The sequence below is a fragment of the Halichoeres trimaculatus genome, unplaced genomic scaffold (genome assembly GCF_033239565.1).
Source record: "Halichoeres trimaculatus isolate MK-OKI-2021-1 unplaced genomic scaffold, fHalTri1.1 fHalTri1_scaffold_1, whole genome shotgun sequence".
NCBI classification, from domain to species: domain Eukaryota; kingdom Metazoa; phylum Chordata; class Actinopteri; order Labriformes; family Labridae; genus Halichoeres; species Halichoeres trimaculatus.
Genome location: NW_027437179.1, coordinates 4993816 through 5009446, shown reverse-complemented (window position 1 = coordinate 5009446; position 15631 = coordinate 4993816). Strand labels below are relative to the sequence as shown.

At 43.0% G+C, this 15631-nt stretch overlaps 1 protein-coding gene across 1 annotated transcript; it reads left to right on the top strand.

Annotated features, from left to right (window-relative positions):
* The first annotated feature begins 3217 nt into the window (after positions 1–3217).
* Positions 3218–10530, top strand: ppp1r15b (protein phosphatase 1, regulatory subunit 15B). The gene is made up of 2 exons (XM_074692904.1): positions 3218–5892; positions 10327–10530. The coding sequence occupies exons 1-2, from the start codon at positions 3973–3975 to the stop codon at positions 10528–10530; spliced, it is 2124 nt and encodes a 707-aa protein (XP_074549005.1). The 5' UTR covers positions 3218–3972.
* The last annotated feature ends 5101 nt before the right edge of the window (positions 10531–15631 follow it).

The following is a 15631-nucleotide window of genomic DNA, read 5'->3' as shown; positions in this document are numbered from 1 at the left end:
ATATTTTGATTTCCAAAAAAGAGGACAACGGCACTGACCTCGAGGCACAAATTCAGACAGGCTTCTTATATTCTTAATATTTTCACTGCCCCGTGGTTACTCCCGTCTGTGGAAACACCACAGTACTGGATTTTTTTGAGTGCTTCATGAGTGACTTCAACAGAATGGGGGGATTTACACCTAGAGATGGGTACCGAATCAGGTACTTCAAAAGGTACCGACCGATTCTGTCAAAAGTACCGAGTACCGATTCATGTAAAATCAAAAGGTACCACGTTTGGGTACCTGAACACATCCTTGTGACTGTGAGGAAGTGAAAGAATAGTCGATTTTCCATGATGGACATGAACACAGCATTGCAAGGGTATATACTGAAGGGTATATATGTTAAATTGAAAAATATATATATAATATTGTTAAAGAAATTGAAATTTTTTACCACATCACTACAAAAAAGTACCGAAAATTTGTACCGTTGAGTACCGTTACCGATTGCCAGGTACCGGGCATTGGTGCCAGCACTCCTAAACTTTTTAGCAACGTCAGAGTCAGGAAATGTCTTTTTAGCAAGGCACTGGTACAATCCATGGACCTGTAGCTGTTGTGGTGTTTTACAGTATGAAATGCCATTGTCATGTCATGTTTTTCGGTGTCCATGTGAGCTTTGAGATCTCCAGCACCTTTATTGGACACTGAAACATATGTGCCAGCTTTGCACACGGTTCACTCCGCCTCCCACTTGTCCCGATTGGGACGGTATGTCGGAATCTTTTTTTTTTTGCAGTTCATCTGTGAAGCTGCACTTACGCTTAGGCATCTTCTGTGCAATACAGCTCCGCTGTCTAAACAGCCCCGTCTTCTCCGCTCTCCGTCTATGTCTCTCTCTCTCTCTCTGGCCTTCTCTCTGACCCTCTCACTCTCTATGCGTGTGTGTGCACGCGCAGAGCAGACCTGCCCACAAGGCAGCCTCTCGGCAAGTGATGCGCATGATAGTATTGTTTACAAGCGCCGGTCAATTTACGTACGCGCGTAATGGTCCTATGAAAATCAGTGAACACCGGACATTTTCGTGAATTTATTAAACCCGCCCGGACACCCCGGACAGGACGTAAAAAGTGGACATGTCCGGGCAAAAGAGGACGCTTGGTCACCCTAATCTATGTGTATATACACACAACCTACATGCTCCATGTGCAAAGCAGCCTGCAACTCTTTTGCATATCTTGGTCAGCTGCAAGACCAGCTTGACTCAAGGGAGGTTCACCTGGCAAAACAAACAAGTAACAAAACACCAACCAAGCAGCTAATCTTGAGAGCGAGAGGGTATCTATCAACAACCAACCCCGTGCTGAGAAGCTCCATCCTTTGTTTGAGTTGGTGAAAAATCTAATGCCAATCTTACATCTCCTGATTTCAGCTCATTAAATGGAGCCAGAGACTGGGAGATGCAAGTGGATCTTGGACAAAGGCTCATTTTCCTGCCTGAGATTGTGACAACCATATACTCATCAAAAACTCTCAGACTAATGTAACCGAGCATTACACCTGCTGTAAATATAAAAAAGAAAAAAAACAGGTTCTGAGAAAAAAAAAGTCATAGTTTGAAACACAGATGTAATGTTGAAAAAAGATGTATAACAGTAAAGTTGTTATTACTCAGTACAATAAATCCATCATTTAATGCTCTGGTTAGTCTTTATATTTTGAAGGTTAATCTTTAAAAAAAAAAAAAAAAAGAAAAAAAAAAAAGAAAACTGATCTAAAAGGAGGAACATGGAGCATCTTGAATGTTAAAAACTTAGTAAAGATTTAACAAATAACAGTTCTTTATCTTTTGAAGTCCATACAGACTTGGCTTTGTAAACAGAGGGTCGCTGGTTCAAGTCCCTGCATGGACCAAGACAGGCAATGGGGCTGGCTGCTGAGAGGTGTCAGCATAATTTCCTGAGAACTGTCAAGGTGTCTTTGTGCAAGAGACCATGCACTTCAAATACTCAGATTGTAAGTCGCTTTGGACAAAAGCGTCCACTAAGTGACATTGTAGACTCACAGTACATTTTAATGAGTATCAGGGCTGGAAATATACATTATTTCATAGTAGGCTACTTTGACTTTCTCTCTTAAAATTACATTTTTATGTTACAGGATTTTTTTAGATGTAAAAAAAATATTTAAATTCACTTAAAAAGGCATTAATAAATGTAATAAAAGCTGTAAAACAGTGGTAGACAAGTGGTAGAACAACTGCAGGAAAGTTTAGGACATGTCCTTCAGTAAATAATGACTTAAAGTAGCAGATAAAGTATCAGTGGGATGGAAATAGCAGCAAGTTTACACAGTGATGATCTGAACTGTGATATGAGGTAAGATACAAGGTGAAATGTAGAGTGCAGAGCTAAAACAGTACTGAATGTAGATTTGAGACCATAGAACAGTGCCTATGTTTATCACTTTGCTTTCAGCACTTACTGCACTTTCTCTAAATTATTGATTTTTTTAACTTATTCTTGTGATCCATCACTGGAATGTACTATTTATTTTGACATGTGCTGCCTGCTGACCTGTTGAGCAGGTCCCCTTGTAAAAGACATCTAGATCACAATGTGTTTCTGTTCAATAAAGGCTTAAAAAAAGCATATTACTGTCTGCATATGGAGTGTGGTACATCAATGGGGGAATATACATTAAAAATAAGACATACAGTAAAAAATGCCAAACATATTGTAACATAATTACTGGCTAAGTAATCAAGGATAGTACATACAATATTACTGATAATGGATTATTTTAAATCTGCAGCTTTATTCTCCTTCACTGTCAAAATCTAAGATTTTTTTTTTCTTCCTTGGCCCCAGTTCTCTACTTTAGATCACATTTTTTCCTGCCTTGCTAAGAGGTACACCAGAAAAGATTATTTTTTCCATATGACTTGATAAAACTGTTAGGATTTTGTTTACACCTGCGTTTATTTGAAAGATAGTCGGGGTTTTATTAGGGACTGTATCGATCTTGCAGCCTTGGTTATTCAGGTTGAGACTGTGCGTGGGAACCTCGTGCTGATAAACACGTGGGTGAAAGCCGGTTTGCACTCTGGGACCTTGGCCCCACTTTGATTGTATAACTGAGCAGCAGGACACACGTGGTACTGCCACACGCTCCCCTGGATCAAGTAACACCGCGACGTTCCCTGCAGCTGATTCTTCGTTAAATGTAACTGGGGCACTTGCCTGCGATCCCTTAACTGTCTGATGAAATCTCTAAAAGCAGCGGAAAGACGAACAGACGGAAGCGACACGACGGCTGAAATTACTCTCTTTACAGGGAAAACTGAACAGTATTAGCACTAAAGGGATATTAAATAGTCTTAAATAGACTACAAAGCTAATTTATCGTGTTGTGAAGGAATAATATTTCAAATCTTCCGTCGCGCTCTGGTGAAATAACCGCCGCGCTAGCTCCCCTGCTAAGCTAACCCGCTACTGGCTGTTGGTTTGAAACCGAAGGAGACTTCGACCCACTGCCGCCTCTTCCTGGATCCTTAAATCTGTTAAAATGGCTCTTCTTTCCACCTCAGGACTTTGCTTTACTTCGTACCCGGATTCAAGTGTGTTTTCTCCGTGTCTTCTCTCCAGTCCCGTCGCCGTTTTTACCAAGTTCTCCACCAGAAAGAAGTCAAACCACCACTCCCAGCAGCGCGCCGGGCACACGGATGATGTTTCCTGGATCCCCTCTGGTTCTGGTCGTGGGTATGTGGGTCTGTCAGAGTAAAGAAGATGTTTGATAAAAGGACTTGTTGTTGAAATGGGAAGCGCGTATTTCTGCCTCTGCTAGGCCGGGCTACAGCCTCCTGCAGTTTGACAGCTGTCAGATCAGCAGCTGAACTTAGAGAGAAACAGGTTTACAGACAGATATTTATCACCGCTGCTCAGGTTATTTCCATAATTCATATTTTGCACTTTTAAGTTGAGGAATATGTTCAGAAGTACGAGCAGCGACGGACATTTATCGAGCGGGCAGAGCTCATCCTCCCCAACCGGGCACGGAGTCGCCTCCTCCGGCCTCGACAGCCAGGAAAGCTCGTGGTTTGGCTTGCTGTCCGTGGTGTCTAGGCCTGCGATGTCATTTCTGCAGAAGTACCTTCCGGGTCGACCCAGAAACCTGGCCCTGCCTGATAGAGAAGCAGGATGGATGGGCGGTGAACTGAAAACAAGCTTTGTTGAAGAGGAAAGAGAGTTTTTGAGACAGCTGGACGACATGATGCCGCAGCACCCAGCTCCTCACCTGACCTACCTGCAGTGTCAGCACCACGGATCTCCTGGCGAAGGGTCTCTGCCCTGGCTGACCCCTGACTCTCTGCGGGAAATAGGGATTCAAGGTACGGAAGAGTTGGACTTCAACCTGTGCCAGCAGACTCAGATTGGATATGTTTCCTCTGTTAGGACTTTTCTCAGTCTGAGCTCGGTATCTTCTCAGGAAATCAGCCCCACAGTGGGGAAGGACTGGGTGATGGAGGCAGTCAGCTCCTCGGTAAAGAGCAGTGGGGGTAAAAGGAGGACATGGTGGGACAGTTTTTGGGGAGGTGAGGAGAGCCTACAGACGGAGCTGTTGTCAGATCTGTCCCGGGTCAAGGAGAGGATGGTGACAGGCCGGCTTTGTCCCAAACAGCCAGAGGCCGACATGAAAGCCCCTGCTGCAGGAACAACCGCTGTGTTTGTCCAGAGTGACATAAGAGGAGGGACGCAGGGAGAAAACACTGGACCCACTGACCACAAAGACCAGCCGGCCAACAATGGAGGCCTTCACACAGTCCAGAACACAGAGACATCCACACCTGACCAGCACCTCAGCATCAGTAACCACCTGAGCAGATCAGGAGCTGCCACCACCTGCAGTGAGGTGGCACTCCTGACCCCTGATCAGGACCAGGGTTACTCCAGCCTGGAAGAGGAGCACTTCCACATGTGCCACCAGCCTGAGGTGCGTGTCCTGTGTGAAGAGCCTCCACAGCAGGAGGCTGAGACACCTGAAACCAGAGCTCCCATCTCCCCTGTCATGGATGAGGAAGAGTCTGCATCAAGACAAGCTGCTGAGGAAGAGGAGATGAGTAGTGATGAGGAAAACCAGGAGGCAGCAGCGGAGGAGGAGGCGGCGGTGCTCACTAACCCACAGTGCCAGAACAAGGCCATCGCCTTCATCATGGGCTGCCCCTGCAGCGACGAGGACAGCAGCCAGTCTGAGGGAGAGTCCAGTGATGAAGATGATGATGACGGCTTTGACAGTGAGGGCTCCTCTGATCTGTCTGACTCCTCTGATGAAGAGGATGAAGCAGACTCAGATAGTGAGGAAGACTCTGAGGCCGAGCGGCTCTGGAGCTCACTGTCCCACAACTCTGACCCGTACAACCCGCGAAACTTCACCGCCCGCCTGCAGACCCGCAGCACCCCACCCAGGACTATCCCCACCTCCACACCTCCCTCTTCTGCCCAGTCCACCCCGGCCTCCTCACCTGACACCCCCGTGCTCTCTGTGACCTCCCTCGCTGCCTCCCCTCCCCTCGCCGCCTCCCCTCCATCTGGGAGCGACTCCTGGGACGACTCGACCTCAGCCAGCGAGGTGGATGAAGCAGAGAGCCTCCGTCTGTGGGGCTCCTTCAGCTCCTCTGCAGACCCCTACAGCCCCTTTAACTTCCAGGCCTCCATCAGGACTCGAGGGCCTGCAGAGGAGGGGCCCCGGACCAGGGCCAAGGCTAAAAAGGCCCCCAAGACTCCTTCTTGCTCCAGCCAGCAGAGCCTCACATCCCCGCCTGAGTACAGGAAGGAGGAGGCCGAGGAGCGGCTGGACAGTGGCTTCTCTGAACCCTGCACCTCCAACAGCAGCAGCACCAGGAAGAAGGTCAGTGTGTGTTCACTGAGTGTGTGTGTCCAGTCAGTGTGTGTGTTCAGTCAGTGTGTGTGGACTGTTTCACTAAAGGTCAGGAAGTTCAGATTTCCACGTTAACTTCAAAGTCAAACTAAGGAGAGTTTTTCTCGCACAGATGTGCAGAGAAACAGATTTAGCTCTAAGGAAGTGAAAATCTTTCTGAGCGAGTGTTGAAATCTCAAACAGATGGAGAAGTGAGATATCTAAAGTAAATTTGAACAGAGTGATACTCTTCTTTGCTCCTAAATGCGTTAGAGTTTCCAGGTTCCTGCATTCAGAGTATTTTACTTGATTTTCCTGCAGCTCTTCACATGATGAAACCTGATGACTGGAAGTGAAACTTTTTCACCATGACTCAAGAAGGAGTCATGTTTTATGATGGTTAAAGTCTGTCTTCTGACTCAGCCTGATGACGCTGAGCTCTGATTTTGATGTTTGATCTCACTGATCTTCATCCTTTGGGGTGTTAACGATCATTTGTCAGCTTTAAACGTACATATTTAAATTGGACGTTTAAACAGAAATAGATGTGGTTTGAGGAAGTGAAGTGAAACCAGAGCTCAGGTTAAACCAGTTCAGACCATAAACTGTCTGTAGAATGGACAGCGTGGCTCCACCTTTTATCGCTGTATGGTTTTGAAGCCATCTAAGTCATGTTTGTTTTATTTATTTTTTTCAGGAGCATTTTGTGTTGAGTCTTCTCAGTTGTTTTAAGTTCATATTTCAGTGGTAGAGGAGCTGCATACAAGGGTGGGCTGAAAAGTTCAAAGGAGTTTTTCCAGTGATGAAACTTGGTATGCAATAACTTCAACATTTCCCAACACTTACAGCATGGTTTATATTCAGATTAACTAGGGCTGCCACGACTAGTTGACTTAATTGACTACGTCAACGATAAAAATTAATCGACGCAAATTTTAGTAGGTGACGCGTTGTATGGTAAAATCAAATACCAGGGGGTAACACTCATTTGTAACTTCAGTTCACAGCATGAGGTGCTGTGTTATTGAATACTTTTATGGGAAAAGATCACTAAGTTCATACGTGAGGAATATTGATGAGGAAAAATCTCCACTCCCACAGAGCGCTGTGCGCTGACGGAGGCTCTGCATCTCCGGCTTGGACAGCCTGACCGTTCCCGGAGTTTAGCGTCTGATAACGTGATTTAGAGAGTCTCCTTCACTCTCTGTTACCGACAGTTTTTCAGGATCTGAGCCACAAGCTAGTATCAAAACTCCCCTAACTTTTGAAAAGAGAGGACATTTATGATGATGGAGCTCTCACTCTTAAGCCCACACTGCAGCGGTAACACTCAGCGGTGAGGAGGAGGGGCAGAGTGCGCATGAGCGAAGTGGAAGTAGCGCATGTAGAGAAACGAAACTAAACGCGTTGTCATGGAGAGCTGGGAGAGAGTCAGACGGGATCATAAGAGAGCAAAGCCCAAATAAGCAAATAAACATTAGAAAACAAGCCCAAAGTCACTAATAAGTGGTCTGTCCAACACTGCATACAACACTTCATTTCCCTGTTACCTGCTTCATTCATTTTGAGATATTTTTTTGTATAGTACCTATATTTTTATATGTCATCATGAATGAAATACAGATAAACAAACATGACACAGGGCTGACCAATCAGAGGAGAGAACCTAACTCTGAGTAAATGCAGTGAAAATGCAACACACAGGTTGAGTTAAAAAGGTCTGCACATTTTAAAGGCCAAATTAGGTTAAAACTCAAAATAATTGTGATTAATTGACTAATAGAAAAAAACAATCAATAGATTAGTCGACTTTAAAAATAATTGTTAGTAGCAGCCCTAAGATTAACTGACACTGATCTCGTGTTTAAGGACTTTGTAAAAGAAGAGCCAGAGACATTTTGTGAATATGGATCAAATTTGGCAGCGTGGTTTAATCAAATATCTGCAGAAAAAGGGGTCGACCCCCAAGGACGTTCACACTAACATGGTTGCTGCATCAGGGGATGATGCTCCAGTTTTATCAACTGTGAAAAAGTGAGTAGCTGAATTCAAGAGGGGTGGGAAGAGCTTTGAAGATGACACAAGGTCTGGACGTCCTGCCACAACCCAAGAAAACACAGACCATGTTGAAAAGTAAACCAGGTCATAAGTGTCAGAAAATATTGAACTTAATGCACCCCAAGTTTCATCACTTCGGCATAACTCCTCCCTGTTCAGGCCTCCCTCGTATGGTTATCACAAGCCTGTAGCGCCCTCTATCAGCTGTAGACGGTAATGTTTACTACTCGGTTCATGTCAGTCAGTTTGAATTAACATTTAAAAACATGTTACATTATGTTGATTTTTTATATATAAGTCACACCTGACTATGAGTCACAGGAACAAACAAACCGTGAAAAGAAACACCACTCATTGTCCAGGAAATACGATACAGATAACTTATGGAGACAAAAATCATCCATAACCAAGAAGTCAAGTTTATGTAGCACATTTTGAAACAACTGCAGTCAACCAAAGTGCTGAACAAGCTTAAAAACACAACTATTAAAATAAATACTTTGTAAAAATAATTTAAAAAAATCAGGCAGGTGAAAAAAAAACCCCACAATAAATAGAAGAAAAAGCACTAACAGTTGAGTCATTTAATTTAAGGTGGATAAAAACAGAAGTTTGCTTTCTGGATTTTGCAGTAAGATGGTTTAACTAAAATCCCTGAGAGATGTTTGTATTTAAAGTGAATCACAGCATTAGATTGAACAAACTCAAACCATCACTCTCTACATTCAGCATTGAGGATAAAGAAGATCAAACATCCAGCTCAGCGTACTGATCAGGACTTTATGAAACCCTCTGTCCAGTTTCTAAAGAGCAGCTGTGTTTGATGTGATGGAGTCAGATCTGTTCAAGTCAAAGTTTCTCCTCCAGCTCATCCAAACACAGATGTTTCTTCCTGTTGCTCGTGTTTGTAGAGATTAAGTTCAGGACATTGAGGACAATCTCCGCTCGTTTAATGTGTTGATTTAAGTGGCAGTATCCATATGTTATACTGAAAAAAACAAATCAATCAAGACCCTTTGAAGCATCGATATTTATGTAAGCGTGGTCAAGAAAGTGCTGAGGGGGTGCATCACTTCTAAATCATCTTAAGAATTGTTTTGATTTATGTGATCAAAGTTATTTTTAGGGCCAGTTTTCTTTTAGAGGACAGGCCAGAGGACAGAGCAGGAAAAGAGGGGGAGAGGGAACTGAGCAAAGACTGTATAAAACATGGTCGTAGCCTCCAGGACGTCACCCGTCTGTTTCTGGAACAGTGAAATGAAGCCAATCCACGGACGCAGCCACATTGGATATGACGCTTTGAGTCTTCTTTCTAACAGATACAGGCTACCCGTCAATCACATGACCTGAGCTGTGTCTCTGGTTGGACAACCAAACAATCCTAATAACTTCTAAACAGTGTAGTTAGAAAAACATTCCTTCACCGTACAGTGTGTGCTGATAGAGAAATCAGCGTTTTAGACCTAAGCTGTTTTTTAAACTAGGCTGTAAATTGTTTTTTTAATGCTATAAAAATTATTTTACATAAATTCAGCGTAGGGGAGATCGAGCAAGACATTGAAGTCGTGACCAACTATCTAAAACTACCCAGATATTTTCAAAATAAGACAAACTGTCAAAACCAATTTGTATTTAGTTTGACTGCAATGATAAACAGACATAATGAGCGGAGCCGAACTGAACACACAGCTGGTGTAACTTGACAAATGCAGTCAACACGCAACAGAACAGAGATGTACTGCAGATGTACCTGATGGATTTGTGGGGTTAGATTTAAATTTATCTCAATAATTGGGGTCATAAAGTGTCAGACTAGAGGGGTAGAAATAGTTGTAACTTTGCTTTAAGGCTTTTTTTTTCTATAGAAGATACTTCTGTGATATTTTCTGTTTGTGAAAGTCAGTAAAACCAAAGAGCTCAAGCTTTAAAGTTCAGCGTAAGCTTCAGACTGTCCTCCATCTCTGCTCAGCTGATTTATGAAGAGGTTACAGTAAAGGTTTCAGCCTCTCAGGTGAATATGAAAAATTTGATTGTTGATTTGATTTGATTTTTATTCATCTCAAACCTGCAGATAGGCAAACAACACAAGAACGCAACCTTTAGCCCAAAGAGCAATGATGCCACAACAATCCAGTTCCTTGCCACGATGAAAACAGCAACCAAGAGAAAAAAAAAATGCAACCTGAAAGACTCATCCTGATCAGAAACAAACTTTAACTGTCAGACACATTGAATGTCTGAGTTAAGAGTTCATTGTTTGGATCGAGCAGAGCTGAAATAAGTTGAAATCTGTAACAGTTGAATAAGTTATAGGAGGTCGTTCTGAGCAACGCTCACTCAGGACTCTTCTTCTCCTCTTCCTGTCAGGTTCGTTTCTGTGATGACGTGGAGGAGTTCTTTGCCAGCTGCAGTGAGGAGGAGGAGGACCGCCGGGGCCCCTGGGAGGAGCTGGCCCGGGACCGCTGCAGGTTCTTGCGGCGCTGTCAGGAGGTGGAGCAGAGCATCGCCTTCTGCCTGCAGCCGCAGCACCGCAGCCTGGTGTTCCAACGCCTCACCGTCCAGGACGCCTGAGGCAGATGAAGGACAGGTCCTCTACAGGCCATCCAGGACACAAGGACAAAACTCTGTCCTCTGGAGTCCTGGGACTGATTGAAGCACCTGTTGTGTCTGTGACGCATGAGGAGGACTGAGCTGTCCCCCCAGCGCTCAGTCTGACGTGTCACAGCGAGGACGCAGGCTGCACGTGTTGGAGTCAGCAGCTGCACAGACTGAGAGCTGCTGAACTCTTTCCTGACCCTCTCCCCTCTCACATTGGAGTCTGCGTTTGTTTCTCCAGCTTGGTCTGTCTCACAGAGTCAGGGCTGCTCCAGAGCAGACTCCTCCACTGAAACACTAGCAGAGGGTTTGAAGAGCTGAATCACTGTGAGGAGCGTCTTCAGAGGAAACGTCAGCAGGGTTTTTCTTTTCCAGGAGGAAAACGATGTCTAAAAGCGTCTGCAGCTTCTTTTCAGTGTCACCCTTTGTTTCAACCTCACCTCAGTTCATTCCCCTCCTCTTATCAGCCAGCTCACTGTTTTAGTTTTTGTGCCAAAGGTTTCACCTCAGACCCAGAAACAAGCTGCTGTTTTCATCCTGCAGAGAGTCAGGAGGTGTCAGAGGCACCAAAAGAGGATTTAAAAAAGGAAACATATCTTTGTTGAAGTAAAAACCCACCCAGTGTGCTTCAAACAGATCAGTCATCAGGAATATTTCAGCTCTGTCTCCATCTTTGTTTCATTGATGATCAGTTTTGGATGAAAGCAGCAGCTTCCTCTTTCTGCTCATTCGTCCCCTTGTGTTAAACAAACCCAAGCAGTAAAGAGAATATCTTAAAGTCTGTTAAATATTAATGAACTCAGTTCAGTATTTAAACTCACTGCGCAGCAGAAAAAGCTTCAGTTTTATCTCTAAAGCCAAAGATTGCTCCAGTCTGAGCAAAGATAAGGACGAGTCACGTGTTTGAATCTGATTTGCATGAAATTCTCTCATAAATGTTGAAACTTCCTCGGCCTGCTCGCTCAGGACAAAACACAATCACTGATAATCAGTAACCAGCTTTTCTTAAGTCTTTATAAATTTATTTCTCTGATTCTTAGGCTCCAAAAAAACAGGACACAGCATCAGCTCCTCCTGAAGATGTTAAAACACTTTCTTTACACGTGAAACTTCAATAAAACAGGCTCAAGAAACCGAATATCACCATCACGTCTTCCCTGCTGACTCGGCTTCGATTGAGTCCATCAGATGTCAGGAAGTGGAAAGAAAAACTTGTTTTGATCTTTCAAGCGTTTTCAGTTTTAAACAGGAAACAGGATGAGCAGCTGTGCTTTTCAAAATAAAATAAAAATGCTGATAGATAGAAACAGTCCTTAAAGTTGACAAAGTTTCCTGTCTGGAGATGAACTCGCAGAATTAGTTTAAGAATAACAAAAAAACTCAAAATAAAATCTTTTTTAAAGTCATATTCATCCAGAGCCTCACCTGTTTTTGTACTAACTTCTCAGTATTCAGACTGAACCAAATATTCAATAAAAGATTTGTTGACTCATAAAACGAAGGGATTCATTTGATTTGAAGTGTAAAAACTTTTGAGGGAAACAGATTTAAAAACTAAATGCAGAAAAACTCAGCAAAGATCACAAAGAGTAAACCTGGTCTCTCAAACTTGGGTCACTTTGTAAAGATGGTCAAACTGACTCTCAGGTGCAGATGTGAGGTTAGGAGATTATCATTTTCACAGGCAGTGGAAGAACAGCGACCCCTGCTGTCTGTGAAGTGAATGACTTCAGTCTAGGGACGTAGCACCTGTTTCTAGATGAAGACCTTCTAGAAAACTCTCCTTGTTTTTTCTCTGCTTGGTTTGTGCAGATGTTATCAGACTCTTAGAATAACAACCTGAGCCTGTCAGGGACAAAAATAAGAACTTTGAGTTTATCCAGGGTGATGTTACAGCCTGTTTGTAGGATAAAGAGTTTTTCCACATCTGGTCCCTGTTAGTCAGAGAAAGCCCTGAGTGTTTTTAAAGTGTGCACAGGTTAAGATAAACTCTTTTTCTTTCAGTGTTTGGTCACGCTGTGCTCACAGTGACAGATGCTAAAACAAGTCACAGCGTGTGAACGTAGCTCTGACAGAAGGTCTTCATGTGGACTGAAGCATCTGGATGTTTGCTGTTGAATTACTGCTCAGTGTTAAATTAACCTCAGCCGTGTTTCTGTCCCCTCATGTCCCTGGACTAATGATTAAAATAATGAGTGAACGCTGTGTTTAAAACCATCTGAAGAAGTGTTAGTCAGCAGGAGTTGGAGCAGATAAATCCTTGGTCATATTTTAATCATAAATGCTTATTTTTCTAAAGCATCTTCTGTTTGGTGGCTGGCTCATTCTGCTTCACTAAAAAACGTTTGAGGATTAAATATTAAATCAATATTTAATGATCACACTCTGGCTCCTTTGCGTTTCTTTGTCTTCTCTTTGTCTCTCCCCCTCCACACACAGTAACTGAGTCATAAAATGTGTGTTACAGTGAACCTTGATCAGTCTTTAGACCTCTTACCCAGCAGGTGTCTCCCTTCACACAGTCTAAAGACCACTCTCCAGGTTTGTCAACTTCCTGATGAAGACTCCATTACCCAGAAGCCCCAGACTTCCTGTTTGGTGTGGTTCTTATGCTGTCCCTGGAGTGTGTGGCGTGAAAGGCACATGGTGTGTTTCATCCTGCTTTTTACTCTTTAGGTTTGTAAATACTCTTATTTATACATCCTAAAAGCAGCTCATAACATGAAATGCTATCAATCAAAACTAAGAAGAGGAAGTGACAAAATACACAAAATGAAACTGAATGGCACACGAGTCAGAACTTTTGAATTATTCTTTATTGCATTGATTAATTTGATTGAATTAATTAGTATTGCATGTGGATATTCTCCACATGCAGTCCGCTCACCTTTATAGAGAGTGGACTGTTCATGACCTAGTTCAGCTGTCGCTCACAACAACAGCACCAGGAGGATGAAAGATGGAGAGACACGGCGATCGTCCAAAGCAACGAAACTCTGAGGTAGGAAGAGTTACTCCTAACCCCTTATTCACACATAAAGCATGAGCGTCACCCTGTTCAGATTGTAATTTACATCACCACCCATTCATTGTGCATCACCCATTCACCATGCATCACCTCTTAATTCAAAATAACAGGACCCTCCGAGAAATCAAACAGTTTTATTTAAAACAGGTTTAATTTTTTTTTTTTTTTTTTTTACAAAAGTTAGTCCAGAAAAGGAAAAGGTTTGTCTTTGTACTTTTCAGGTTGTATGAATAAGTCTTAAAGTAGGAAGTGGACTTTCTTTTCCCCAAGTTAGTGTTTTCTATCTGAGGACTGAGCTTCAGTCTCTTCTGTTCAGACTGACAGACACCATAAGACTTACAAAACCTGAACCTAACACAACACTCTGTCTCCAGCCTGGTTTGTACCTCTCCATCAACCCTGAGCTGTAGGTGTATGTAAACCTTTTTTAACACAGAAGCTGCTTCATGTAACCTGACGTGTGCCTCCTCCAAAATGTAAGTTAATGTAAATTTCAGAAAACAGACTGCATGTTTCCTCTCCTCCTTGTCTCACCGTTATGTTTTTTTTTTGTAACAGGATGTCTCAAATCGTGTACCCTGACAGTACAGACAACTTTTTGCACTTAAACTCCATTTCCACCAAGCAGTTCAGTTTGTTTTGTCTTGGTACAGCATGCGTTCTGTGGCATTTCTACTGACTAATCCTGGGACAGGTCCCCAAATAACAGAGACAAACTGTCCCACTTTTTGGTACCTTTATGTTGGGGTGCCATACTAAACTGATCTGATCCTTGCAGGAGGAGCTACAACACTACAGACCGTTGATTGGTCAAAAGAATGGTCACTTCCTGTGTGACAGTGGCAGCTGAATTTCTCCTGTTGGCTCACAGTCTTCTCTGAAACAAAGCTTGATAGTTCTTTGTAACAAAGAGCCACATGCCAATCACAAAGAAGACGAACTGATGGATGTCTCCCGTCATTGCTCTTTGTTTACTGTGTCACATTTTTATTCTACGCTGGATTTATTAGTGGGGTACACTGTGCCACACTGCTATGGCGTCACACTATTATTTAACTGTTGCAGCTATCAGCATCCACCTTAAGGCCCATTTATGCTCAACATACGTACAGATACAGGCAGATACAGTCGCCATGTTTGTTTTTGAGTTTTGTTGTCATTGACTTTTGACTCTGGTTGCCCCCCTCCCCGCCCCCTCATGCCAACGTAAAGGACACACACACAAGTATGTGAGCAGTGACAGTAACATTGTTTGAAACGAACAGATATATTTTCGTACGTGAAGGGAGGAGAAATGGGCCTTTACACGCCACCTACCAGGCTTAACCGAGCCAACCCGTACCAAACTGTACTGATCTAAACCGGACTGCTTGGTGGAAACTGGGCTTTTGATTTCTCAGCTGGTGCACTCAAAAGGTCAAAAAGTTAAGCCCACCTCTAGAATCAGCAATTCCAATATGGCCTCCGCCGACAAAAGGCTTCAATATTCTCTATTAGGGACAGATGGGTGACATCATAGAAGCTGTGTCTTTATTTTATACTGCCAGTGATTTTCACCTTTTTGAAAACTAAACTCTCTTTATTCCTTAAATTAAAAAAACAAACAAAATAAAATTAGCTTTCAGTTCAGGATAGCACAACCATTATGTCATCTACGTCTTTGAGGAACAGTAATCGAGCACTGATTCACAGAAATCTTTGCTTTTAAAGTCAGTCAAAGTCTGTTTCCTTTCGGGAATTTAAGGAATCCAGAGTCGAGTTCTCAAGTAAGTAAAAAAAACAGTTTGAAAACATAAAATTTAATGTCAGATCATGCTTTTCAAGTTCAGTACAATAATTCAAATTCAGTTTCTAAAGACAAATCTCAGCCCACACAGCTGGCCACCAGGATGTAGAGTCACCACAGAAGTATGAGCCAGGATCTTCAGAGACCTTTAAGTCATTCAGGATCTCTTTGGTCCAATGTTTACAGGAGAACTGTTTCAATGGTTTTGGTGGTTTTCTGTTTGCAGTTTTCATAAAGCCCAAAGTGCATTGTGGGAGTTATGT